General features: G+C 46.5%; 2 protein-coding genes across 6 annotated transcripts in view; one reads left to right on the top strand and one right to left on the bottom strand.

The window, feature by feature from the left end:
* Positions 1 to 458: 458 nt before the first annotated feature.
* On the bottom strand, positions 459 to 9291 carry SENP8 (SUMO peptidase family member, NEDD8 specific). 3 transcript variants are annotated; one of them, XM_075897529.1, is made up of 3 exons: positions 9137 to 9248; positions 2349 to 2389; positions 459 to 1943 (listed from the first exon to the last, which is right to left on the bottom strand). In XM_075897529.1, the coding sequence occupies exon 3, from the start codon at positions 1898 to 1900 to the stop codon at positions 1262 to 1264; it is 639 nt and encodes a 212-aa protein (XP_075753644.1). In that variant the 5' UTR covers positions 1901 to 1943; positions 2349 to 2389; positions 9137 to 9248; the 3' UTR covers positions 459 to 1261. The 3 variants fall into 3 exon arrangements, with proteins under 3 accessions (XP_075753644.1, XP_075753643.1, XP_075753645.1); XM_075897528.1 differs by lacking the exon at positions 2349 to 2389 and having other exon boundaries at positions 9137 to 9291; XM_075897530.1 differs by lacking the exon at positions 2349 to 2389 and having other exon boundaries at positions 9132 to 9213.
* An 85-nt stretch (positions 9292 to 9376) lies between these two features.
* Positions 9377 to 21464, top strand: part of MYO9A (myosin IXA) — a 307802-nt gene continuing 295714 nt past the window's right edge. For 2 of the 3 annotated variants that reach the window (XM_075897517.1, XM_075897519.1), the window contains exon 1: positions 9461 to 9660. The gene's annotated coding sequence lies outside the window, so the exon portion shown is untranslated. Of the gene's footprint in view, positions 9400 to 9460; positions 9661 to 21464 lie in introns of those variants that run through there. The other variant, XM_075897522.1, reaches the window with a different exon arrangement.

Genomic DNA, 21464 nt, shown 5'->3' with positions numbered 1-21464 from the left:
GCTGTTCTTCTGCATTTTTTCAGGAAGAACAGCTCTTGAACAAGAGGGTTTTTTGCGCACAAACCTCTTGTGCAAAAATGGCTCCTAATTAATGATGCTAACAAAGCGCAGCAATATGCCAATCTGTTCCTCATTTGCAGAGGCTTTTGCAGAAGAGAGAAACTGTGTAGATGTAGCCATTGACATCAGCACCTCTGAAAAATCAGACACCACACTTGTGTGTGCACTCCTAGCACATACCGCTTTTTATGATACATGAAAAGATCCAAGAGGTTTTTTCCTTTGTTTTGTAAACTAGGAATATAAAAGGGTTTTTTGGGGGGGAGGAGGGAATTTTGCTAGAGAGGTTGTTGGAGGTCTTGTTTATTGAGTTGTCTTAAAACTTAACTGGAGGGGTGGAAGCTGAGGTTTTTTTTTTTTTCCCTTCCAACTTTTTTCAGATACTTGTACAAAGAAAGTGCAGAGGAAAATAAGCTTTATTCGGTGGTTAAAACTCTCTCCATCTCAAGCAGGTTTCACTGTCTTAGCACTTGTTTTGACACTCTTCTACTAGTTTTCCAGTGGTTCAACCATCCAGGATACAAAAAAAAGTGCATTTCTGACACCAAAACAAGCAGGCCTTTGTTATACATCTTTAAAAAAGCACCAAAAGAGGGCAAAAATCACTTTTCTTCTTACCTTTGGAGGCCCCTTTAAATGATCCTCAGCTTTAATGCTGATTGTGCAGGTGTGACTTTATACTCTCAGAGGACAAGATATGGATATCCCAGTACCAAATTTTTGGACCTAATTGTGTAGCTAGATTGCTAAATCCTGTAACAGGGAGACACAATTAAGAAGCAGGGAGAAAGCAGAGGTGTCCTTATAAAAGTAGGCCGTACGTATGTATGACAGACACCACTGAAGCTGGTTTGATTTAGACTAGAGAGAACATTTAAAATCACCTAAGGAGGACAGTTTGCTTGCAAGGGGAGGAACCTTCTCCTACCTAGTTTGAAAAGTGCTTGAACGCATAACACTGCTGCTGGGTGCACAAAGCAAGAGTACCTGTCCTTAAGTCTGAAGGCTAGTGGGTTGTAGAGGAGACTGGCTTTTTAGCTGAGGTGGCGCAGTGTAGCCATGCGGGAGGGGTCACATTCTTTTGGTGGAGCAATCCTGTACATAGCTACCTCCCTCAGGCACTGGGGGTGGAGACTAGAGGCCAGGAAAGGTAGGTCTTGGGAATGGAGAAGGAGCGTGGGGGAGAGCAAATACATTTCAATCATTTGCAAGCAAGTCTGGCAATGAGAGCTTTCCATTCTGACCGCCGCCGCGTGATATATGAGGGTGTGAGGAGCTGCAGGACTGGCTCCTGCAGGCCCCTGAAGTACCCCTGACACAGAGCCTCTGTGTTACAGATCACATACATTCCACAGTCATAGCTGTTCTGCTGGGCAGGGGCCTTCTCCTCTACAAAGGCCACTCTGCCTCCTCTCTTGCCCAGAAATGTCTCCAGCTTCCCTGCCACCTGCTTGGCATGAGCAGAGTTGCTCTTTCTCTGGGAGTCATAATGAGCAAAGCAGTTTTTGTCCCGGAAGTAAACCAACAGGCTCCAATGGGTGCCCCCAGCAGCCTGGTTGGAATTATCATTGATGGCCAGGAACACCACCTCCTTGTGCGGGAGGCACAGCGGCTTCAGGAACACAGCTACTTCCTCTGGGCTGGTGGCACACTTGATGAACTGAGCCACTTCGGGACTGACAAAGCATACTTGTTCGGAAAAGTCTTGGAATTGGTCACTAGAAAAGTACTCAAAGGCAAATCCAATGATGTGGTCATTAAGCCAGTTGGGGGGATCCAGCAAGGACACATCCGACTGCCTCAGCAAGCTGTCCACATAACTCAGAACAACAGGGTCCATTCTGCATAGGCAGGGGCCTCAGCACTCCAAGAAAGGTCAAAAGCTAAGATAAACCAAAGGGGATAAGAGAAGTTACTCTCCAACTAGCCTGCACCTTTCCACTGTGAAGACATGGAGCCATGAGAAAAACTAAGGGATTTTTGCCACCCGTGTTTAAGAAATGAAGGTAAAACATTTATCAAATGGCAAGCAGTGTAAAAAAGGAGAGAAGAAGGGTATGCAAGCACATTCCCCCTACCCATTAGTGTGTGGTGGAGATTGGGTGGAACCAGCTGGATCCCCACCCAGGCTGATGCTAGAAACTGCATTGCTGTGTTCCCCACAATACTGTGGAGAGGAAGAATGCTCCAATGGTTAGAATGCCAGTAAGGGCCATGGGTTCAATTCCTAACTTGCCACAAACTGTGTGTGTAATCTTGGGCAAATATTTGGTCTCTGCCTGCCTCACCTGTAAAAGGGGGATATGCCGTCAGTCTCTGCCTCCCAGGACTGTTGTGAGAAAAAACATATTCAAGATCAAGAGGGATCAGACACTCAGGTGATGGGACCATATAGGAACCTAAGATAGATGGCTGCATGGCTCATGGAAGGGGTAATGTGTGTCTGAAGGGGAATGGGGGCCAAAGTGAAGGCAGCTGGCTTCAGCAATGTGACTGAGTTTGCTCAGCATAAACCAAGCAGGGGAGCTTGTGACCCTCCCCATGTACCACCCCACTCCTCCCCACTTCTGGTTCACGGTGTCGGAAGAACTACTTGATGTAAAACAGGTTGTCTTCCAGCTTCGCGGAAAGGAAGCGGTCTGTAATGGAGGAATACACCATGGAAAAACAAGTTTATTATCATGATAAACTCCCCCATATGCAAGCACTCTTTAGCATCCAGTTTAGCAACTGTATTACTACTTGGACTATGTACATCGGTATCAAGTATGCAAATTCAAGATGTGCAATTACCCCAGCTGAAATCCTCACTTCTGCTCAAACATAAATGGTGTAGTAGTTATACTGTCTACATAACCTAAAGAAAGATCTGAGTCCCAAATGAAGATATCATTTTAAAATAAGGCCTTTAGAAATTTTCTGAAATTCAATGGCTATTAAAAAATTGTACCCTGTAACATTGGAAACTTAAAGAAAAAAGGATTTTACATGTCTGGATTCTCACCATGGAGTGAATTTCAACTCTGCAGGTAATTACGATCATCTCTGCCCTTCCCTTACTGCAAATTAAAATGGTGCTGAGTTACACCTGGTACAGAAAAAAATGGAGACCCTCTAGGCTAGAACATAAGTACTGGGGTCTGAAACTGACCAAAAGGTGAAACTGCTCAATCTAATATCCAAGGTAAGTGACATGCTCATTAGTCAGGCCGCTTAAGTAGTAAAAATTAAATCAGAATTTTAAAAATCTGAGGGGAAAAAACTACAAAACACTTTTAAAAAAAAAAATCTAATCATGCACATGGAAGGAAGTGAGCTATTGAATAGCAAATACTAAGCACTGGTTGCACTTTGAAACACAGATTAGGATTTGACCAATATATTCCCCTGTGTTATCGTACGGTGGTGACAGTGACTTCTGTGTCTTCCCATTTCCTCTCCTTCCCCAAGCATCTCCATGCCTGATAATCTTCAGCTGCTGAAATATGCTGGCCACAGGCTGCTCTGAAGCTACTCTACCAGGCCGAAAGTTTGATGGTCCCAGAAAGAGGGAATTGTAAAGGTGACTTGAAGCCACTTTTGCCATACACTAGAGATGTAGCAAGTAGTTTAAACATGTAATCATGTAACCACTAAAACTCAGTGGTTACATGTGTTGCAGGCTCTGCCATATGCAGCAAAGCTGGCTTCCTTAAAGTGGGGCTGGCAGGCTTTGCTGCAGCCCACTCCCAGGGAGCCATCATGTGACCAGCCGGGGGCCCGAACTGGCCCGCCATGGACAGGGACTGCTCCAGTCAGCCGGAGCAGCCCCTGCCTGTGGTGAGCCCTGCGGCAGGCGGGGAGCTGTTCTAGCCCCTACTGTGTTAATCGGCACCTGTAAGCTTCACCCATTAAGGGTGAGACTTACCAGTTAACTGGTTAAGCATTTACATCCCTGCCCTAGATACCCTCTGGCGTCACTTCACACATAGCCCAGAAGCAAGCAAGCCCTTTACTTCCAAAATTCTGTGCAAAAATCAATAGTGTCACTTCATGATTCTTTGTAATCAAGGCAGTACTCGTCCACTAGGATAGGAATCAGCTCAGGCATTGTTTGTTTATGCGTTACAAAGGAGTGGATTTGGACTGTTCTTTGTGGCCACAAAAACATTTTCCTGGTCCATGTATATGTTAAGGTTAAGCTTATCAGATCTTGGCAAGGTCCCTTTAACTTGTGACTGCCCATGAAAGCTTGTTAAACTGAATAACAATGATACATGCAACACATTAAATGTGTAATATATACCAGAAGGAAGATCTACCTGCATGATGTATAATACATAGGAAGGAAGGCCCAAGGTGAAATATCTTAACCTTTAAAAGCTCATCACTGCTAGCTCATATAGAAATAGCCATTCAAAAGGGAGCAGCCATGATAAGTCTGCTACTGAGAAGCTTTTCCAGATACATGCAGATCAAAGCAGCCAACTTGCCAATCATGCCTGGCAAGAATTAATGGTTCATGATGAAGCTTGCATCCTAAACTTTGTTCTTTTTACTCCCTGTAGCGACGAAACTTGGCTTTCCATTTTTTTCAAAGTAAATAATTTGCCAGCTTCCCACAAGCACACACACTTCCTGATTATAATGAACAACACTTAATTGCTATTCGCTATTACTTTTAATTTTATTCCCATCTGGTATTTGTGAAACTGCTTGTAAGATCTGCCTGATGACTCACTAGATGAACTGCACAGTTTAAAGGAGAATGCTTCAGAGACTCACATTCATCCTAGAGGCACTCAGCACAAGTGGTACATACTTCACCACAAATAATACAGCCAGTCTGGAATCTGCAGCTCTCTTTCTGTGGAATACTACCTTCCAATTAAAACTACAAACCAACTCTGCTGTTTGCAGGACATTGTTCATTTAATCTACTTCTTCATATGTCAGAGCTGCCTAATATGTTATATTATAAACTTACAAAACAAATGGTCTGGTAACACTTTATACAAAACATGTAGATGGTATCATGAGCTTTCGTGGGCACAGCCCACTTCTTCAGATGACTGGAGTTCTTAGTTTAGGCTGTGCAGATTCAAAATAAATAGAGAGGGGCGGGGGGAGGGGAGAAAAAAAAGAAGGGGATGGGAAACAAGGAACAGAGGGTATGAAAATATCGAAGGGAAGAACAGGTAGGCAGAACTGGTAACCTATAAGCATCTAAAAATTGGATAGTTAAAAAGAGATAAGGATCATAGGATAGCAGTTAGATAGGAAGGGTACTAACGCAAGAATCTACACAGACAAAGATATGTTGGCACCTTCATCGAATGTTAGGTTGATAATGTCCCAGCCATCCAATAGCTCGATTGAGGAGGTTATCAGTGTGAGAACTGAATTTGTGGATGAACTGTAATTCCAACACCTCTGTGTATTTGGCTTGTAGAATTGGTTTGTGATAAGACAGCCACCTGGAGATCTTTTAATGAACGATTAGGTAGACTGAAGCGTTCTCCAACAGGTTTCTGTATGTTCCCTTTATGTATATCTGATTTGTGTCCATTGATTCTTTCCCATAGGGACTGTCCAGCTTGTCCAATATATATAGCAGTGGGGCATTGCTGGCATTTGATGGCACAGATCAAATTACTGGATGTGCAGTTAAATGAGCCTTTGATTTGGTAGCTTATGTTGTTGGCTCCAGTGATGAATTCTCTTATATAGATATGTGGGCAGAGTTGGCACTGCAGCTGATTGTAGGGCTGGGTTCCTGGATGCTTATGATGTGGTTGCGTAGCATAGTAACTAGAAAAAATTCGTTTCAGGTTGGGGGGTTGTCTGTAAATGAGAATAGGCTTTTCCCCCAAGGCCTCGAGAGTGAAGGATCATTTTCCAAGATGGGTTACGGATTGTGTATAATGCGTTGGCGGGGTCTGAGTTGTGGACTGTAGGTAACGGCAAGTAGAATTCTGTTGTTTTCTCTTTTGGGTCTGTCTTGATGTAGTTCATGTCTGGGTACTTTTTTGGCTCTTTCAATCTGTTTTTTCACTTCTCCAGGTGGGTATTTCAGTTTTAGAAATGCTCTATAAAGATCCTGTAGGTGTTTGTCTGTGGGATTGGAGCAAATCCGGTTGTATTTTAGGGCTTGGCTGTATGCAATAGATTGAGAAATGTATCTGGGATGGAAGCTAGAGTCCTGAAGGTAAGTGTAGCGGTCAGTGGGTTTCCGGTATAGGATGGTGGAAATTTGTCCATTATTTAGTTGTACTGTAGTGTCCAGGAAGTGAATTTCTCATGTGGACTGGTCCAGGCTGAGGTTGATAGTGGGGTGGAAGTTGTTGAAATCCTTGTGAAAGTCTTTGTCTCTTTTCCGTGGGTCCATACGATGATGTCATCAATGTAGCATAAGTAAATTAGGATGGGAGGGAGTGAGAGCTGAGGAAACGTTGTTCAAGGTCAGCCATAAAGATGTTGGCATATTGTGATGCCCATGGCTGTGCTGCTGACTTGGAGATACAAATTGTCTCCGAATTGGAAGTAGTTGTGGGTGAGGACAAAGTAGCAGAGCTCTGTAATCAGGTGTGCAGTGCTGTCATCGGGTATGGTGTTCCTGATAGCCTGTAATCCATCTTCATGTGGAATGTTGGTGTAAAGGGCTTCTACGTCCATAGGGGCCAGGATGGTATTTTCAGGTAGATTACTGATGTTTTGAAGTTTCCTCAGGAAGTCAGTGGTGTCGCGGAGGTAGCTGGGAGTGCTGGTAACGTAGGGTCTGAGGAAGGAGTCAATATAGCCAGATAACCCTGTGATAAGTGTGCCAATGCTTGAAATGATGGGCCGTCCGAGATTTCCAAGTTTGTGTATTTTGGGTAGCAGATAGAAAATTCCTGGTCAGGGGTTAGGGTGGGATGTTAATGTAAATTTGTTCCTGAGCAGCATCAGGGAGCTTCATGAGCAGTTTTTTTCAGGGTGTGTTTTTTTTTTTTTTTTTTTTTTTTTTTTTTTTTGTATTCCTTAGTGGGGTCACAGGAGAGAGGATTGTAGAATCTGGTATTGGTGAGTTGTCTGTTTGCCTCCTGTTATCCTATGATTCTTATCTGCTTCTTTTAACTATCCAATCTTTAGGTGCTTATAGGTTACCAGTTCTGCCTACTTGTTTTTCTCTTTGATATTTTCATACCCTCTGCTCCTTGTCTTCCCATCCCCTTCCTTTTTTCCCCCTCCCTATTTATTTGGGGTCTACACATCCTAAACTCAAAACTCCAGTCATCTGAAGAAGTGGGCTGTACCCAAGAAAGCTCATGATACCATCTACATGTTTCGTTAGTCTGTACTGGATAAACTTAATAAATAGTCTGGTAGCACTTTATAGACTAACTCTCCTACCCCCTGAAATTGTGTTCTTTTATGTAATTCTAGTATAATAAAACATGCTTCCAAAGTTATCAAAAGTTACTAGCCCCTCCAAGATTTACTCACCCACCTCTTATAATAAGTCTTATTATTTACAAAAAACCTAATCCTATCAGAATAACTTGTCAAAGGTTATGCACGGTAAGAAAAGTGGAATGTTGCACGGTTTTAGTCAGGTTCTAGACAGGTAGAAGTTGAGGAAAATTTTACAGTTCTCTCATGCCTACAGACTGCAGCCACAGACAATGCATACACCTTCCAGTTTATCATCGAAGATCAAAGACCAGCCCTATCAAACTGCAAGATGGAACATCATTTTTGGAATTAACATATCAATTAAGCAAGCCCCAAATCCTGCCAGCAATAAAAAGCCTTTGAACTTAAAAAAAAAAAAAAAAAAAAAGTACACCAGGTCAGGACTGCAGTCATGGGCTTATGTTTTACTCAAGGGTGAGGGCAGGGAGACAGATGAGTGATTGGCAGAGTACAGCACTGTGATCTGGTGGAGATGGAGTTTGGTGAACAGAAGGGAGAAAAATAAATTCCAGATTATTTCATCTGAGGTGAAGTGACTGGTGATCCACTTTGTGTTTTCTGATTTTTCTACTTATTTCAATCTGCATTAATTCAATAAAATATTGCAAAGGCCTAAAGAAAGAACACATCTAAAACCAAAGTGTGCATCTTCCTCCTGAAAAGAATACTATATCATATGGTGGAATTCAGGCATAAGCACTGCTTTGGGCATTATGTTGTTTGATTTTTAAAAAATAGTAGCCACTGTGACAGAAGGATGACACATATCAAGTGACAGTGTAGATCCTAGTGTTCTTTTAGATGGCACAATCTGAGAGGTTATGTTTTTATATATTATTAGACAATAAGACTTTCACATGATTGCTGTACTCTCCAAGTAATTCCTCAGTTTCCCTTCTTTTGACGAACCGCATGTTACACAATTGGTATTTTAAATGTCTTTCCTTCTGAGGTGTGAAGAACATTCAGTTTTTCACTCGAGTGTAGGCTTCCTAAATTGTTCCTGGCCCTCTTCCCTAGTCTTCATTGACAAACTTGTTGCACAGCTTTCCTATGCCTCCCTTGCACGGTTTCACAACACTCGTGCAGCTGTCACTCCAGCTCCCTCTACAGAAGGGGTGCGGGTGATCACGTCCTCCCGGGAGGGGGCAAGTCCCTGTTCACGTCTCCTTGTCAGCAGAGGAAGGGGCTTATGCCCGCGGCCCCCACGTTCCAAGGGGAGGTGTTAACCGCCGGGCTGAAGCCCTGGGAGCAGACAGCCTCGGTGGGCCCACGGGCAGGGCGGGGGGTGGAAGAGGCGAGGCCGATAGCAGCGCGGCCGAGCCTGCCCCCCCCCCCCCCGCACAGCGCTGCTGAGCCTCCCCCTCCCGCACAGCGCGCGGTGCTCTCGAGTGACCAGCAGGGCAACTGCCCCTTCGCCCCAGGGCGCGGCCCCTCCTCCCCGCCGCTGGGAGGGGCAGGCCTGGGCTGCCGAATAAGCGGCTCGAGCCGGACCCAGCCCGGGAAACCTCCCCCAGCCCAGAGGCTGCGGTGAGGGGCGCAGCGGGCGGCCTAAGGGGTCACCGGGGCAGGAGGAACCGGGCCGGCCCCACCCCGGGAGGAGCAGCGCGGGAGGGGCCCTTGCCGCGGCGCCGCACCTCACCTGCCGCCGCATAGCTCCCCCGCCGCCCCCGTGCGTTGCTAATGACAGCCGCAAAGGCAGGCGCACACTGTCGTAAACCGGCACCAGGATGTGCGACGCCCACGGCGTGGGGATAGGAAAGAGGGGGGCAGTATCCCATTGGCCCCGCCCCTGAAGGAGGTTAATTAGCATAGGTAAGGAAAACGACGCAGACAGCTACTGCGCATGCGCGGAAGGGCGGCGCGCGGAAGCAAGAGATGGCTGGAGGCGCGGCGCCTGAGCTGGTAGGGGGCGGGGCGGCTCCCGGGGCCTCAGGGGAGGGGCGGGGGCGCGGCCGGGGGCGTGGTCGGGCGGGCTGGGCGCGCGGGTCAGGCGCGCATGGTTCGGGCGCGCGCGCGGCGTGGGTCGCGCGCAGGCCAGTTGGGCAGTGCGAGCCGCGCAACGCCCGTGCGAGCCGAGCCGCAGCCGGTGCCGGCGGAGCCCCGAGCGCGCCCCCGAGCGAGCGGCCGCGGAGCGCAGGGATGCGCCGCCTCCCCGGCACCCAGGTGAGAGACCGGCCGCGGCGGAGGGAGCCGAGCGACCCGCCTCCCGCATCCCGCGCGGGGCGCGCCTAGCCCTGCCCCCCGGGGCGAAACAGCCCCCCCTCCTACCTCCTGCTCTGCCCCTCTGTCCCCCCCGGGGCGAGACAGTCCCCCCTCCCACCCCCTGCTCTGCCCCCCGCCCTGCCCCTCTGCCCCCCCCGGGGCCAGACAGCCCCCCTTCCTGCCCCCCTTCTGCCCCCCGGGGCGAGACAGTCCCCCCTCCTACCCCCCTGCTCTGCCCCTCCGCCCTGCCCCTCTGCCCCCCCCCCGGCGAGACAGCCCCCCCGCCCTGCCCTCCTCGCTGTGGGCCCCCCCGGGGCGAGACAGCCCCTCCTGCTCTGCCCCCCTCCTGACCCCTGGGGCAAGACACCCCTTCCTCCGTTCTTCCCTCCCCTCGGCCCCCCTGCTGTACGCTCCCTCTTTCTTTCCTTCCCTCTGCCCTGCACCCCGCGGGCGAGACACCCCCCGTCCTTCCCCCTCCCCCCTGCCGTGGGCCCCCCGTCCTTCCTCCTCCCTGCCCCTAGCCTTGCACCCTCCGAGGGCGAGACAGCCCCCACCGTTCTTCTCCTCCCCCCGTTCTGGACCCCCCCCATCATTTCCCTCTCCCGTCCCTGCATTCCCTGGGGGTGAGACAGCTCCTCCGTTCTTCCCTTCCCCCCGGGGGAGCAAGACACCACTTCCTTCCCATCCTCCAGCTGTGCAACCCCTGGGAAGAAACACCCCCCATTCTTCCCCTCCCCCCGGCCCTGCTCTCCCCGGGGGCAAGACAGTCCCCCATCTTTCCCCTATCCCTGGCTCTGCACCCTGGAAGGGGGGGGCAAAATGCTCCTCCACCACACCTCTGACCCTGCACACCTGGGGACAGGAGGACCCTACCATCATTGCCCTCTGCCCATTCTTTCATTTCCCTGAGTGGGGTGATGGTGGGGCACTGCCACTGTTTGTGCCCCCTCCCTCTTCCCCTGGCCAGATGAGCGTTCTTCTCCATCTGGCTGGTTAAAGTGAAGGCAGCCCTGCCATTGCTTTGCTCGCCCCATCCCTGCAACCCACTCAGTGGGGGGAGGGGTATGATCCTGACATTGCTGCTCTTTCCTGCCCATCCCTGTAGGAGCAGGGAACCTCACCTGTCCCTGTGCCTGGTCTCTTTCTCCCTTAGGCGAGTTGTACAACTGCTGTGTTTTTCCTTTCTTCAGTCCTCTTCTATACCAGCAACCAATGCAGTACCTTTAGCAGCAGCAGCAGCCGCTCTGTGCTGTTGCTGGGTCTCATGCAAGCATGCCTTGTGGCTCCTCCAGACTGGGGAGGCGAGTCTTTATTGGGGTGGGGTGCAAAATAATTTCAGATGGGTGGGGTTATTCCCTGTGTTTCTTGGCCCCCTTCTCCTCCACCCCATATTAGTGCCACTGTAGGGTGGGGGTATACTGGGGCCCTGGGCCCTGATGGGGAAGAGATTGTACGGTCCTTGGAAATAGTGAGCTAGTCAGAGAGGCCAACGTTTTCAAACATGAGTGCCTAAAATTAGACACTTAAATGAATATATAGCAATATAAATACCTTATACATTGGTACCTAAATAAATGTGCTGATTTTCAGAGGTGTGGAGTACTCACCTTCTGCTGATTCCAAAACTGTTAAAGTCAATGAGATATGCAGGTGCTTAGTACGTACCAGTAAAACATCTGCCCTTTATATAGGCACAAATTTGTGGTTTATCTTGGATATCTGTAGTGCATGATTTTGAGCAATACATGTCAATGCCATAATTGCATCTATGCAACGAAACACATTTTACTTTATATTAAGTTTTCATTTTGTTATTTATTGTTATTAAAGGTGATATAGCCTTGTAAAGCAAAGCACTCCGTGTTGTGGCCCCATATGCACTATAAAATCCACCATGTCAGACACCGGGGTATAGCATTTCAATCTTTCAACAGAGTTAATACAAGTTTTGGGCTTGCAACCTAACTGAGACTAAGATGTTTTAACTGTGCTCCCAAATTGTGCTACAGCTTAGAACAAATCACACCTTTGTAAGTGGATGGAAATGATGCTGGTGGCTGCTCAGTTGTGAATCTGATTAAAAGAGCAAAATTAAACAGCAAAAGAGGAAGGGGGAGAAGCTATTTTCACTTGGCAACCTATAGAAGAGGTCTCATTGTTTTTCCATATGTCTTTTATTAGAGTTGGATAGTTTCCTTGTTGCATTGAGGATTTTCTCAAAACATTTGGTTTCTTTTACTGTCATTTTACGCTGGATAGGAAATAAGGTAAGTTCCTTTCTGGCATGTCAGAATAGTGGCAGGATTTGTTTCAATACCTAAACACCTATAATTCATGGTCAGTGTTTTGATGATGTATTTGTTGATGTTGATGCTTCATTCTTTGTTTCTCAAATGGGCAAGTGGAGAACACTGCAGTGTAAACTACTATCATTAGCAAGTTAGCCACATTAGACTGTTGTCACTACAAGGCTAGGAAATCACTCCAGGCAATAAATGTTTTGAATGATATTCCTCATAGTTATTAAAGGATGCAGTAGCCTGGTTGATTTGTATAGGAAAACTTTAAATGAAGGCATAATGTGTGTAATATACAGTAGACATTGTTATCTCTTTAAATTTATAATCTATTTTGTTTTGGGTCTTATTCAAGTGTTGTAGTTTTTGTAAAGCAAAACGATGCTTGTTTAAGGTAACATGACTGCAGACTGAAAAATAAACTATCTTTTTGTATTTTACTCATCAAAATATATGGTTGAGAAGACTTAGTTAAGGGTGGGAGGAGGATTAAGTGTTTCTTTTTTTCTGACTTAACATTAGTGTTTACATAATATATTTTCATTAAAGCATGGCTAGTACACGTTCAGTCTCTCTAGTCCAGCGCTCTTGGGTCTAGCACAGTGGTTAAGAACATAAGAATGGCCATACTGGGTCAGACCAAAGGTCCATCTAGCCCAGTATCCTGTCTGCCGACAGTGGCCAGAACCAGGTGCCCCAGAGGGGGTGGACCGAAGACAACGATTAAGCAATTTGTCTCCGGTCATCCTTCTCCAGCCTCTCACAAACAGAGGCCAGGGACACCAATTCTATCCCCTGGCTAATAGCCTTTTATGGACCTAACCTCCATGAAATTATCTAGCTTCTCTTTAAACTCTGTCATAGTCCTAGCCTTCACAGCCTCCTCTGGCAAGGAGTTCCACGGGTTGACTACACGCTGTGTGAAGAAGAACTTTCTTTTATTAGTTTTAAACCTGCTCCCCATTAATTTCATTTGGTGCCCTCTAGTTCTTCTATTATGGGAACTAATAAATAACTTTTCTTTATCCGTCCTCTCCACACCACTGATGATTTTATATACCTAGACTTTTTGGCATCACGCCCCCTTTTTGATTTTTGAGAAACCCTCATGCCCCCCCTCCCAAAAAATAGCAGCAAAACTTGGGGTGGGATTGATGGGGGTGTGTGTAGCTGGGTTGCCTCGTGCCCCCCTGGAATTTCTTCAAGCCCCCCCCAAAGGGGCACGCCCCCCAGTTTGGGAACCCATGGTCTAGCAACAGCTGTGGTTTGCCATGATTTTAGTTAGCGGCATGCCCACTTATCATGGGTGTAGCCAAGTTTCTCATGGTCCCCTAAAGTTTGTTTTCAGCCATCAGTCCTAGCTATCAGTGTTCTGTGCTGCTGCTTAGCTCTAATTTACCCCTAAATGTCTCCTAAGAGCCCAGTAAGCAGTAGAAGTGTTGGTTATGCTGTTAGAAAATATTGACCTCCTGTGGTTCGGCAATTTCTCTGGTTTGGCACAGGTCAGGTCCCGAAGGTGCCAGACTAGAAAAGTTCAAACTGTATATAGGTGTTTGGTGGTTTGAACATTTTTTAAGATAGTAGATAGAGGCATAAAATGTAATCTTCTGAACAGAATGTATTCTCACTGAAAACACAACCTGAGGATTTTTCTACACTAGTGTGTTGTTTTTTGTGTGCGCGTGGCGTAAGGAAAATTTCCTATAATTGGTAACGCTATTGGGAAAATTAGCATAGACAAAGTATTAAGCAAATGCTGGTACAGGTTGAACCTCCAGGACTCTCCGGTCCAATAACATCTGTGGTCTGGCAAGGCCACAGATGTTGCTGGACCAAAGAGCCCTGGGATAGCAGGGTCTGTGGAGTCCAGGCTAGGCCAGCAGCAGCTAGGCAGGGAAACCCCGGAGTGGGCCAAGCCAGACAGTGTCTGGGAACTACTGACCTGGCCAGGGAACCCCCAGCCTCAGTGGGGTCAAGTGGCTGGACGAGCCCCCGCTGGGGGATCCTGAAAACTCCCCAGCAGCAGGGCCGCACAGCAGCCTGGAAGCTCTGGCTTGGGAACCCCAATGGCAGGGCCAGGCAGCACCTGAGAGTACTGGCCCCAGCAGGGGAATCCCCTGTGGCAGCAGTGGCCCTGGCCAGGAAACCCTGGGAAGCCCTGGCTGGGAACTCCCTGGGGGCAGCAGAGCTGGGCCGCAGCAGTGGGGCAGGCAGTGGCCGGGCAGCCTTGGGGATGGGAAACCCAAGGAACCTCTGGAGGTACCAGGGCCAGCAGTCGCTGAATGGGGCTGGTGGCAGCCAGGCGGGGGCCCCCCGGCAGCAGGTGATGGGGAGCCCTGGCCAGGCCAGAGTTAGTGGGACAGCGGCCGGGCAGGGAACCCTAGCCTTGAGAGCCCCAGAGAGAGGAGCCAGCAGCAGGGCAGCCAGCAGGGGAATATTGACCTTCCCTGGTCTGGCAAACTCCCTGGTTCGGGACAGCTCAGGTCTCGAGGGTGCTGGATCAGGGAGGTCCAACCTGTGTTGTAATAGTGTGATTAGGTCTGTTTTGGATGGGATTTGATGACAAAATATTCAACACTGTTGCTTGTGGGAAGTCTTGTCTGCACTAGGCTTTCCAGTGTTACTGTCACCACTGGCTCTATGTAATAAGAGCAGTGGGGTGGGGGGAAATATTGTAAAAAAATATTGTAAAGAATCATAGAGCTGGAAGAGACCTCAGGAAGTCATAGATTAGCTCTGGTGCCTAACTTCAGTAATACATGCTGTGATGTCCTTTGCTATTAGTCAGTTTAATTATTTAGCAGTTTCAATAAAAATAGACTGATGTAATAAATAATCTTCATTTAAACCTCTTTTAGTTGCCAGTGAATTATCCCGATTTTTAAATAAATGCTGTATTCTTAATGTACAGTACTTTTAGAGTGGAACGTCCCTTAATATGTCACCGAGGCTTTGAGTACCATTCTGCTAGGTTAAAAAAGCTATTATTTTCATTATTCTAAAATTTTACTTAGGTGTAGAAAAATATCTACTTTGCTTTAGGGAAAAAAAATCCCCAAACTTAAGTGATATTGTAGAGTTTTTACAGCATCTAACTGTCCTTGTCCTTTTATTGTTGGAACAGTCTTTCTTCTGGATATTTTGGCAGCCTTCACTTCATATAGTTACATTTCATACCCTGAGGTCATGTTGAGACTGATTTAGAATATGACCAAAAGTAATCATGGCTTTCAGTTAGTTTGCTGTGGCATATGTTCTTGTGTCTGTCAGACTAGCAGGCAGTGTCTGCTAGGGATGAAAGTGACTAGTCGACTATCTGATAAGCAAATGCATATCGGATAGTCGACTAGCGACTCAACTGGTTGTCCTTCGCCACCCCCCCCGCTGCCTCTGTCAGAGAGAGGCAGCAAGGGGGGGAGCTGGCTTAAAAGCCGGTTCCCCGCCCAGCACCATCTCTGTGGAGAAGGAACAGGGGCTTCTCTGTGGAGAAGCGAGCACTTCTGCCTTTGAAATGTAGAAAGAGGGCTCTTGGTACATTTCCAAAGCAGAAGCACTGTGGGGAACCTGGGGAGAGCTGGGAACTCAAACAGTACTCTGCTGGCCCTGTGCTCCCTGCTTTTGAAATGTACAAGAGCTCTTGTACCTTTCAAAAGCAAAGTGGCACTGGGAGCTCAGGACCAGCGGGGGACTGTTTGAGTCTCTCTCTGGCTGTGCTCCCTGTAGCACTTTTGCCTTTGAAATGTAGTGAGAGCCAGCCGGGCTTTTGCTACATTTCAGAGGCGGAGGTGCCCTTACTGACTAATTGAATAGTCAATGCAAATTACATCGACTGTGATTACTTGATTTATCTAAATTAACATCCTTAATGTCTGCTCTATACCAGTACCAAACAATAGAGATGGGTGGCCAAAATTATTGACCTGCCCGGCTCTATACAGTAATCTCCAGAGGTTTGAGAGCTGCAAGACATGCACAACCTGCTCTATGGGTTCATTTTCCTGAGGAGCAGGGAGAAAGCCTCAAGTTTTTGCTCCTCAGAAAGCAGAATCTTCTATCCCTACCATCCTGCCCAAGGACAGAAGGCCTGAGCTCTTCCCCTCCCAAAGTCTGGTTGATGGAGAATGGGTAAGAAGGATGGGAGGAGCTTCACGAGCTGTTTTTTAATGATAAAAGAAGTGCATTAAAAGCCAAGGTTTGGCCACACCTATATAGAGAGTAGGAGCAAGCCTACTGAGAATGCTATGTAAAGATAGGTGTTGGTGAAAGGAATTAAAGCTCATTTACAAGCAGAAAATGTAGTTCTGTTTTTACGTGAGAAGTTGAATACTGAAAGTCGCTGTCTGGCGTTAAATTCAGAGATGTATTTAGGAGATTGAAAATCTTTGTTTTTCAAAATACAGTTTAAACCTTTGTTTCACTTTTCATAGTGAAGTGCTAGGTTTGGATTGTGAATCTTTTCTTCCTTTCAACTCCAACAGATTTTATATAGCAAAAGGGTTTTACACATTCAAAAGATACCAACGGAGCATAGATTTAAGGCTGGCGCTATACTAGACCCTAAATGTTGGCTTAAGGTGCGCAACTCCAGCTATGTAAATGTAGCTAGAATAGACATGCCTTAAGCCGAGCTGGGTGCTGTCTCCCTAACAAGAGGTTCATGGGAGCAAACACTCATGTCAAATTCCCTTCCTCCTTGTGAGTTGAGGAGTATCGGCACTAGCTGACGGTGCCCTCAGCATTCGATTTAGCAGGTCCTTACTAACCCGATTAAATCGACTGCCAAAAGATCAATGTCTGGCATAGCAAGTGGAGATGTGGCCTGATGCAGCCATCCTGCATATACTTAGACGACTTATCTGTAATTAAGCATGTGCTTGGGTCCAAGAGGCTGCACCTTTGCTCTGTACTTGCCGAGTATCCCTCCTTTAGCATTTAAGGATGGAGTTAGACACCTACAATTTCCTTTAGAGATTAGAAATGTATTAATTCATCAATCTTGTTTCTCATGGCTGTTTTTCTGTCAGTCTGATGCTTGAGAATTAAATGTGCTCTTGTCCAAAAGGACTATTGTTGTGTCATAGACTCTACTCTGGACTGCCCTTCCACAGTCTCTATTGTAGGAGGCATGCTGAACAGCCCATTCACAAGTTTTGGGGAAACCAAAATAGTGTGAGGCAATTTCTGCCTCATGCTTTCAGTTATGGCCATAGACCCAAACAAGGCCCGTAGAATCTGAGAAAAATTGGACTGGAAGGACCTTGACAGGTCAGCTAGTCCTATTCCCTGTACTGAGTCGTCATGACTAAGTATTATTTGGCCATCCTTGACAGGTGGGCATCTAATCTGTTCTTAAAAACGTCCACTGATGAAGATACTACAGTCTCAGTAGGTAATTTGTTCCAGTGCTTAACTATCCTTATGTTAGGAAAAACTTTTTTCCTAAATCTCCCTTGCTGCAATTTAAGCCAATTACTTCTTGTTCTGTCCTTGGTGGTTACAGAGAACCTACTTAAAGATTGTTATATCATCTCCCTGTATTTTCTTCTCCAGACTAGAGTGATCCGCAGCCGCGGATATAGGGCAGGGTGAGCGGCGCAGCTGCCCTGCGCTTCAGTAGGCCCCGTGCACACACTGCTACCTGTGGGCTGTGGCCGTGGCGCATGCGTGAACTTGTGCTGCCCTGGGCCCCACAAAACTCTCATCCGCCCCCCCCCCCCCCCCGGTGATCTGCCTTCACGTCAGTGGGCTGCAGCAACCCATAGTCCTCCGGGGCTCCACCTGCAGCCCCTCTGTCTGTCCATCCTCCCCCATGTGCTTCTCTTGCACTGGGGCACTGGAACCCCACACTTACCTGTCCTTCCCCTCCTCAGCATTTTCAGGGCATCCATATCTCCTGATTCATGCTCCATTTCCACTCCTCCCAGAGCTGGAACACCACAAACAGCTGATTTGAGGCATTTCAGCTCTGGGAGGAAGGAGAGGGAGTGGGAATGGAGGATGACTCAAGCAATTTGCAACTCCTCTGATAGTGCTGGGAGGGAGGGGGGGCTATAGGAAGCGCATGGCTCCAGTGCCCCAATGCATGATAGAGATTTTGGTAAATGTGGTTTTGGGTAAATGTGTAACCACTGTATTTTTCAGCAGTTACACTTTTACACATGGGGGCAGGCAAGCACTGGCTCTTACCTGCTCCTCCTTCCCCCCACCTGCTGCCTCTGATTCATAGCTGGGGGAGGGAGGGGGGCAGGCAGGCAGGCAGAGGCAGAAGTCTGGTGGGGGCAGGTTGCTCTGTGGGAGCCGGTGCTCAGGGGAGCCGGCTTAAACCCAAGGACTGCCTCCCACTTGTCTCTCTGTGGGAGGCGTCAGGATGAGGGAGCAGCTCTGTGGGAGCTAGCATGTGTGGGGAGTTGGCTTGAAAGCCAGATCCCCACAGGCACTGGCTCCCGCTTCTCCCCCCCCCACCCTTGCTTCCTCTGATTATCAGTTAAGCTCCAGGCTTATCGGTTTATTGTGTTAATGGCTACATGCCAAAATCCCTAGTGCACCCAGAGGTGTTTGGGGGAGGGAGGCAGCCGGGGGGTCCACAGATCACAGGAGGAGCACCAGTGGGCTGCGCGTTGCCCACCACTGGTCTAGGATATGGTTTTTAGTGCGTTTATGAAAAGATTATGTAAAACCGTATTAAAAGCTTTATCAAAGTTGAGATGTACAATAGTTACTGCATCTCCGCATTTACAAGGCTTGCTGCATTGTCAGAGAAGGATGTTAGTATCTTGTTAGTATCTTAATTCTTGAGTTTAAATATGCCATGTACGTACTCATGAGTTTCGATAAATTTTTATTTAGTTGCTTATTTTCAATAAGGCCAGGGAAATAATTTATGAATTTTGGGACCAAGCTAATGAATCTGTATCCCTTTAGTTCAGTGGTTCCCAAACTATTCGGCATCACGCCCCCTTTTTGATTTTTGAGAAACCCTCACGCCCTCCGTCCCTAAAAAATAGCAGCAAAACTGGGGTGGGATTGATGGGGGTGTGTGTGTGGTTGGGTTGCCTCACCCCCCCCTGGAAGTTCTTCATGCACCCCAGTTTGGGAACCCATGCTTTAGTTATTGTTGGTTGGTTGGTTTTTTGCAGTGTTATATTGACCACAAAGTCAGCAATGGATGTATAAGACTAATTTAATGGCATTTAATAAATACAATCCATGTGTGAGGTCCAGATCCCATCAATCAAAAATAGCAACTGTGAAACCACTTTCAAGTAAACTGAATCAAAACTCAATTTCAGTCTGGGTAATTTGATTCTGTTATTAAAACAGATGGGCAAAATTAATACACTATATCATGTATAGTTAATTATGTTATGCATTGTTGTATACAGTTAATACAAGTGCAGAATATTTTAGTTTTTTCTTTGGAGCAGCTATTGCAATAATGGCTTATAAAGTTTGATTTTTTCAGTCTTTCATTTACCAAAAAAACCATCAAAACAAAACAGCTCTTTGTAATTTGAAGGAGTCAGCAGGAAACTAATACAAACAATAGATCTCTTTCTGGTGGTATTATGTGAACATGCTGACATGTATATGTACTAGCTAACACTTCAGTAATTAGGGATGTTAGGAAAACTTTTTGCTAACTGTTTCCAATTGGCTAGATAATTATTTGTTTTCTACTGTGCATCTAAATTATTTTTTTAGTCTAGGATAATTAAGACAATTTTAGTCAACATAAATTATAATTATATACAAACCATTCAAAGGATAAACTTAAAAACCAACCAATAGACTAGCAGCACCTTAAAGATTAACAAAACATGTAGATGGTATTATGAGCTTTCGTGGGCGCAACCCACTTCTTCAGATGTCCTGTCATCTGAAGCAGTGGGTTGCGCCCACGAAAGCTTATAATACCATCTACATGTTTTGTTAATCTTTAAGGTGCTGCTAGTCTATTGGTTGGTTTTTAAAGTTTTTCCTGTTAGACTAACTCAGCTTCCCTTCTGAAGCATTAAAAGGATGTTAAGGTTGCATAATCAATCACTCAAAAGTTAAGTAGTATGGGAATTCATAGAATCATAGAACCACAGAGCTAGAAGAGACCTCAGAAGGTCATCAAGTCCATCCCCCTGCCCTAAGCAGGACCAATCCCAACTAAATCAACCCAGCCAGAGATTTGTCAAGCTGAGACTATTTAGTAGCCTGTGCAAAACCGCTCCTTTGGGTGTACGCATTATGATAGTCTTTAGTTACATGACAACATACAATTTATGTTTACACAGGACCCCCTTCTTCATGCCGGTCAGGATCTTGTTCTCTCTGCATTCAAGTCATTCTTAAAAACAGCTGAAGTGTTTTTACTGAAAATTTCCAAAAAAGTTGAGCCAGAGGTAGCGACTCGGATTTGGAAAATTTCAGCTCAGAGTGTAAAAGCTTGGCACAGTTATAAGCAACTGAAAATTGGGTTTTGCAATTGAAAATGTTGGGCAGTATATTTGGAATTATAGTTACAATTAAATATAAAATATTTTAAAGCATAAATAGATAAGCTAAGACTCTTTCAGTGCTTTAGAAGAAACTGCTAGTTGATAAAACTGCCGGAGAGATTTGTTTGCTCTTACATGTGATTATGTTGTATTTTAAATATTGAAACACTTATTTGGCATATGGTTTGCGTGATTTGTGTGTGTGTTTCCAAAAGTTAAACTTCCAAAATAATGAACATTGCAACCTCTGAAAGCCAGATCTTTATTTTGCTAAAAAAAAGTTTCACTTGCTAAGGCCTCGTTCCTGCAATATGTATTTGCAAATCATTGTACATGTGTCTACTTCCTCTGCAGTAAATGAGATTACTCCCGTGGTTAAAAGAAATATGTGCATGCATATTAGAGTGTTTAAATGTGTTTTCTAAATGTGTACCTGCTGAAAGTTTCGTGCGGGGGGGGGGGGGGGGGAAGGAGAGGGGAAGCCGGTTGTGAGGGAGCTGGTGCGTGCAGGGAGCTAGCTTTTAAGACTGCTTTCTGCGCATACCGGCTCCTGTGGAGTGGCCTTCTGTCCCACTCCCCCCCCCATGCTGATTCAGAGGCAGTGGGGAGAGGGGGTGGTGGGAGCCGGTGCTTGTGGGGCTCCAGTTTTTAATCTGGGTCCCCGCAAGGACGTTTTCAGCTGTGTGTGAGTGTGTGTATTGAGGAGGGGGGGAAGAGTTTGCATGCTTCTCTGTGGGAGCTGGTATGAATGAGGAGCTGGCTTAAAAGCCATTTCCCCCATGTACCAACTCCTGTTCTCCCCTCCCCCTTGCTGCTGCAGCAGAGGGCGGCACAGCATGGGAGGCAGACAGTATGTACCTTTTGACACGTTTACACTATCACATCACTAATACACATTTGAATTAGGGCTTAAATTTTTAATTTTGTGATTTTTTTTCTCCCCTGGTATTTCTCTAGGAAATGTCAAAATGGTAGGTCCTGC

The sequence above is a fragment of the Pelodiscus sinensis genome, chromosome 14 (genome assembly GCF_049634645.1).
Source record: "Pelodiscus sinensis isolate JC-2024 chromosome 14, ASM4963464v1, whole genome shotgun sequence".
NCBI lineage: Eukaryota > Metazoa > Chordata > Testudines > Trionychidae > Pelodiscus > Pelodiscus sinensis.
The sequence above is the reverse complement of the archived record's forward strand: the minus strand, read 5'-3'. Positions and strand labels throughout refer to the sequence as shown.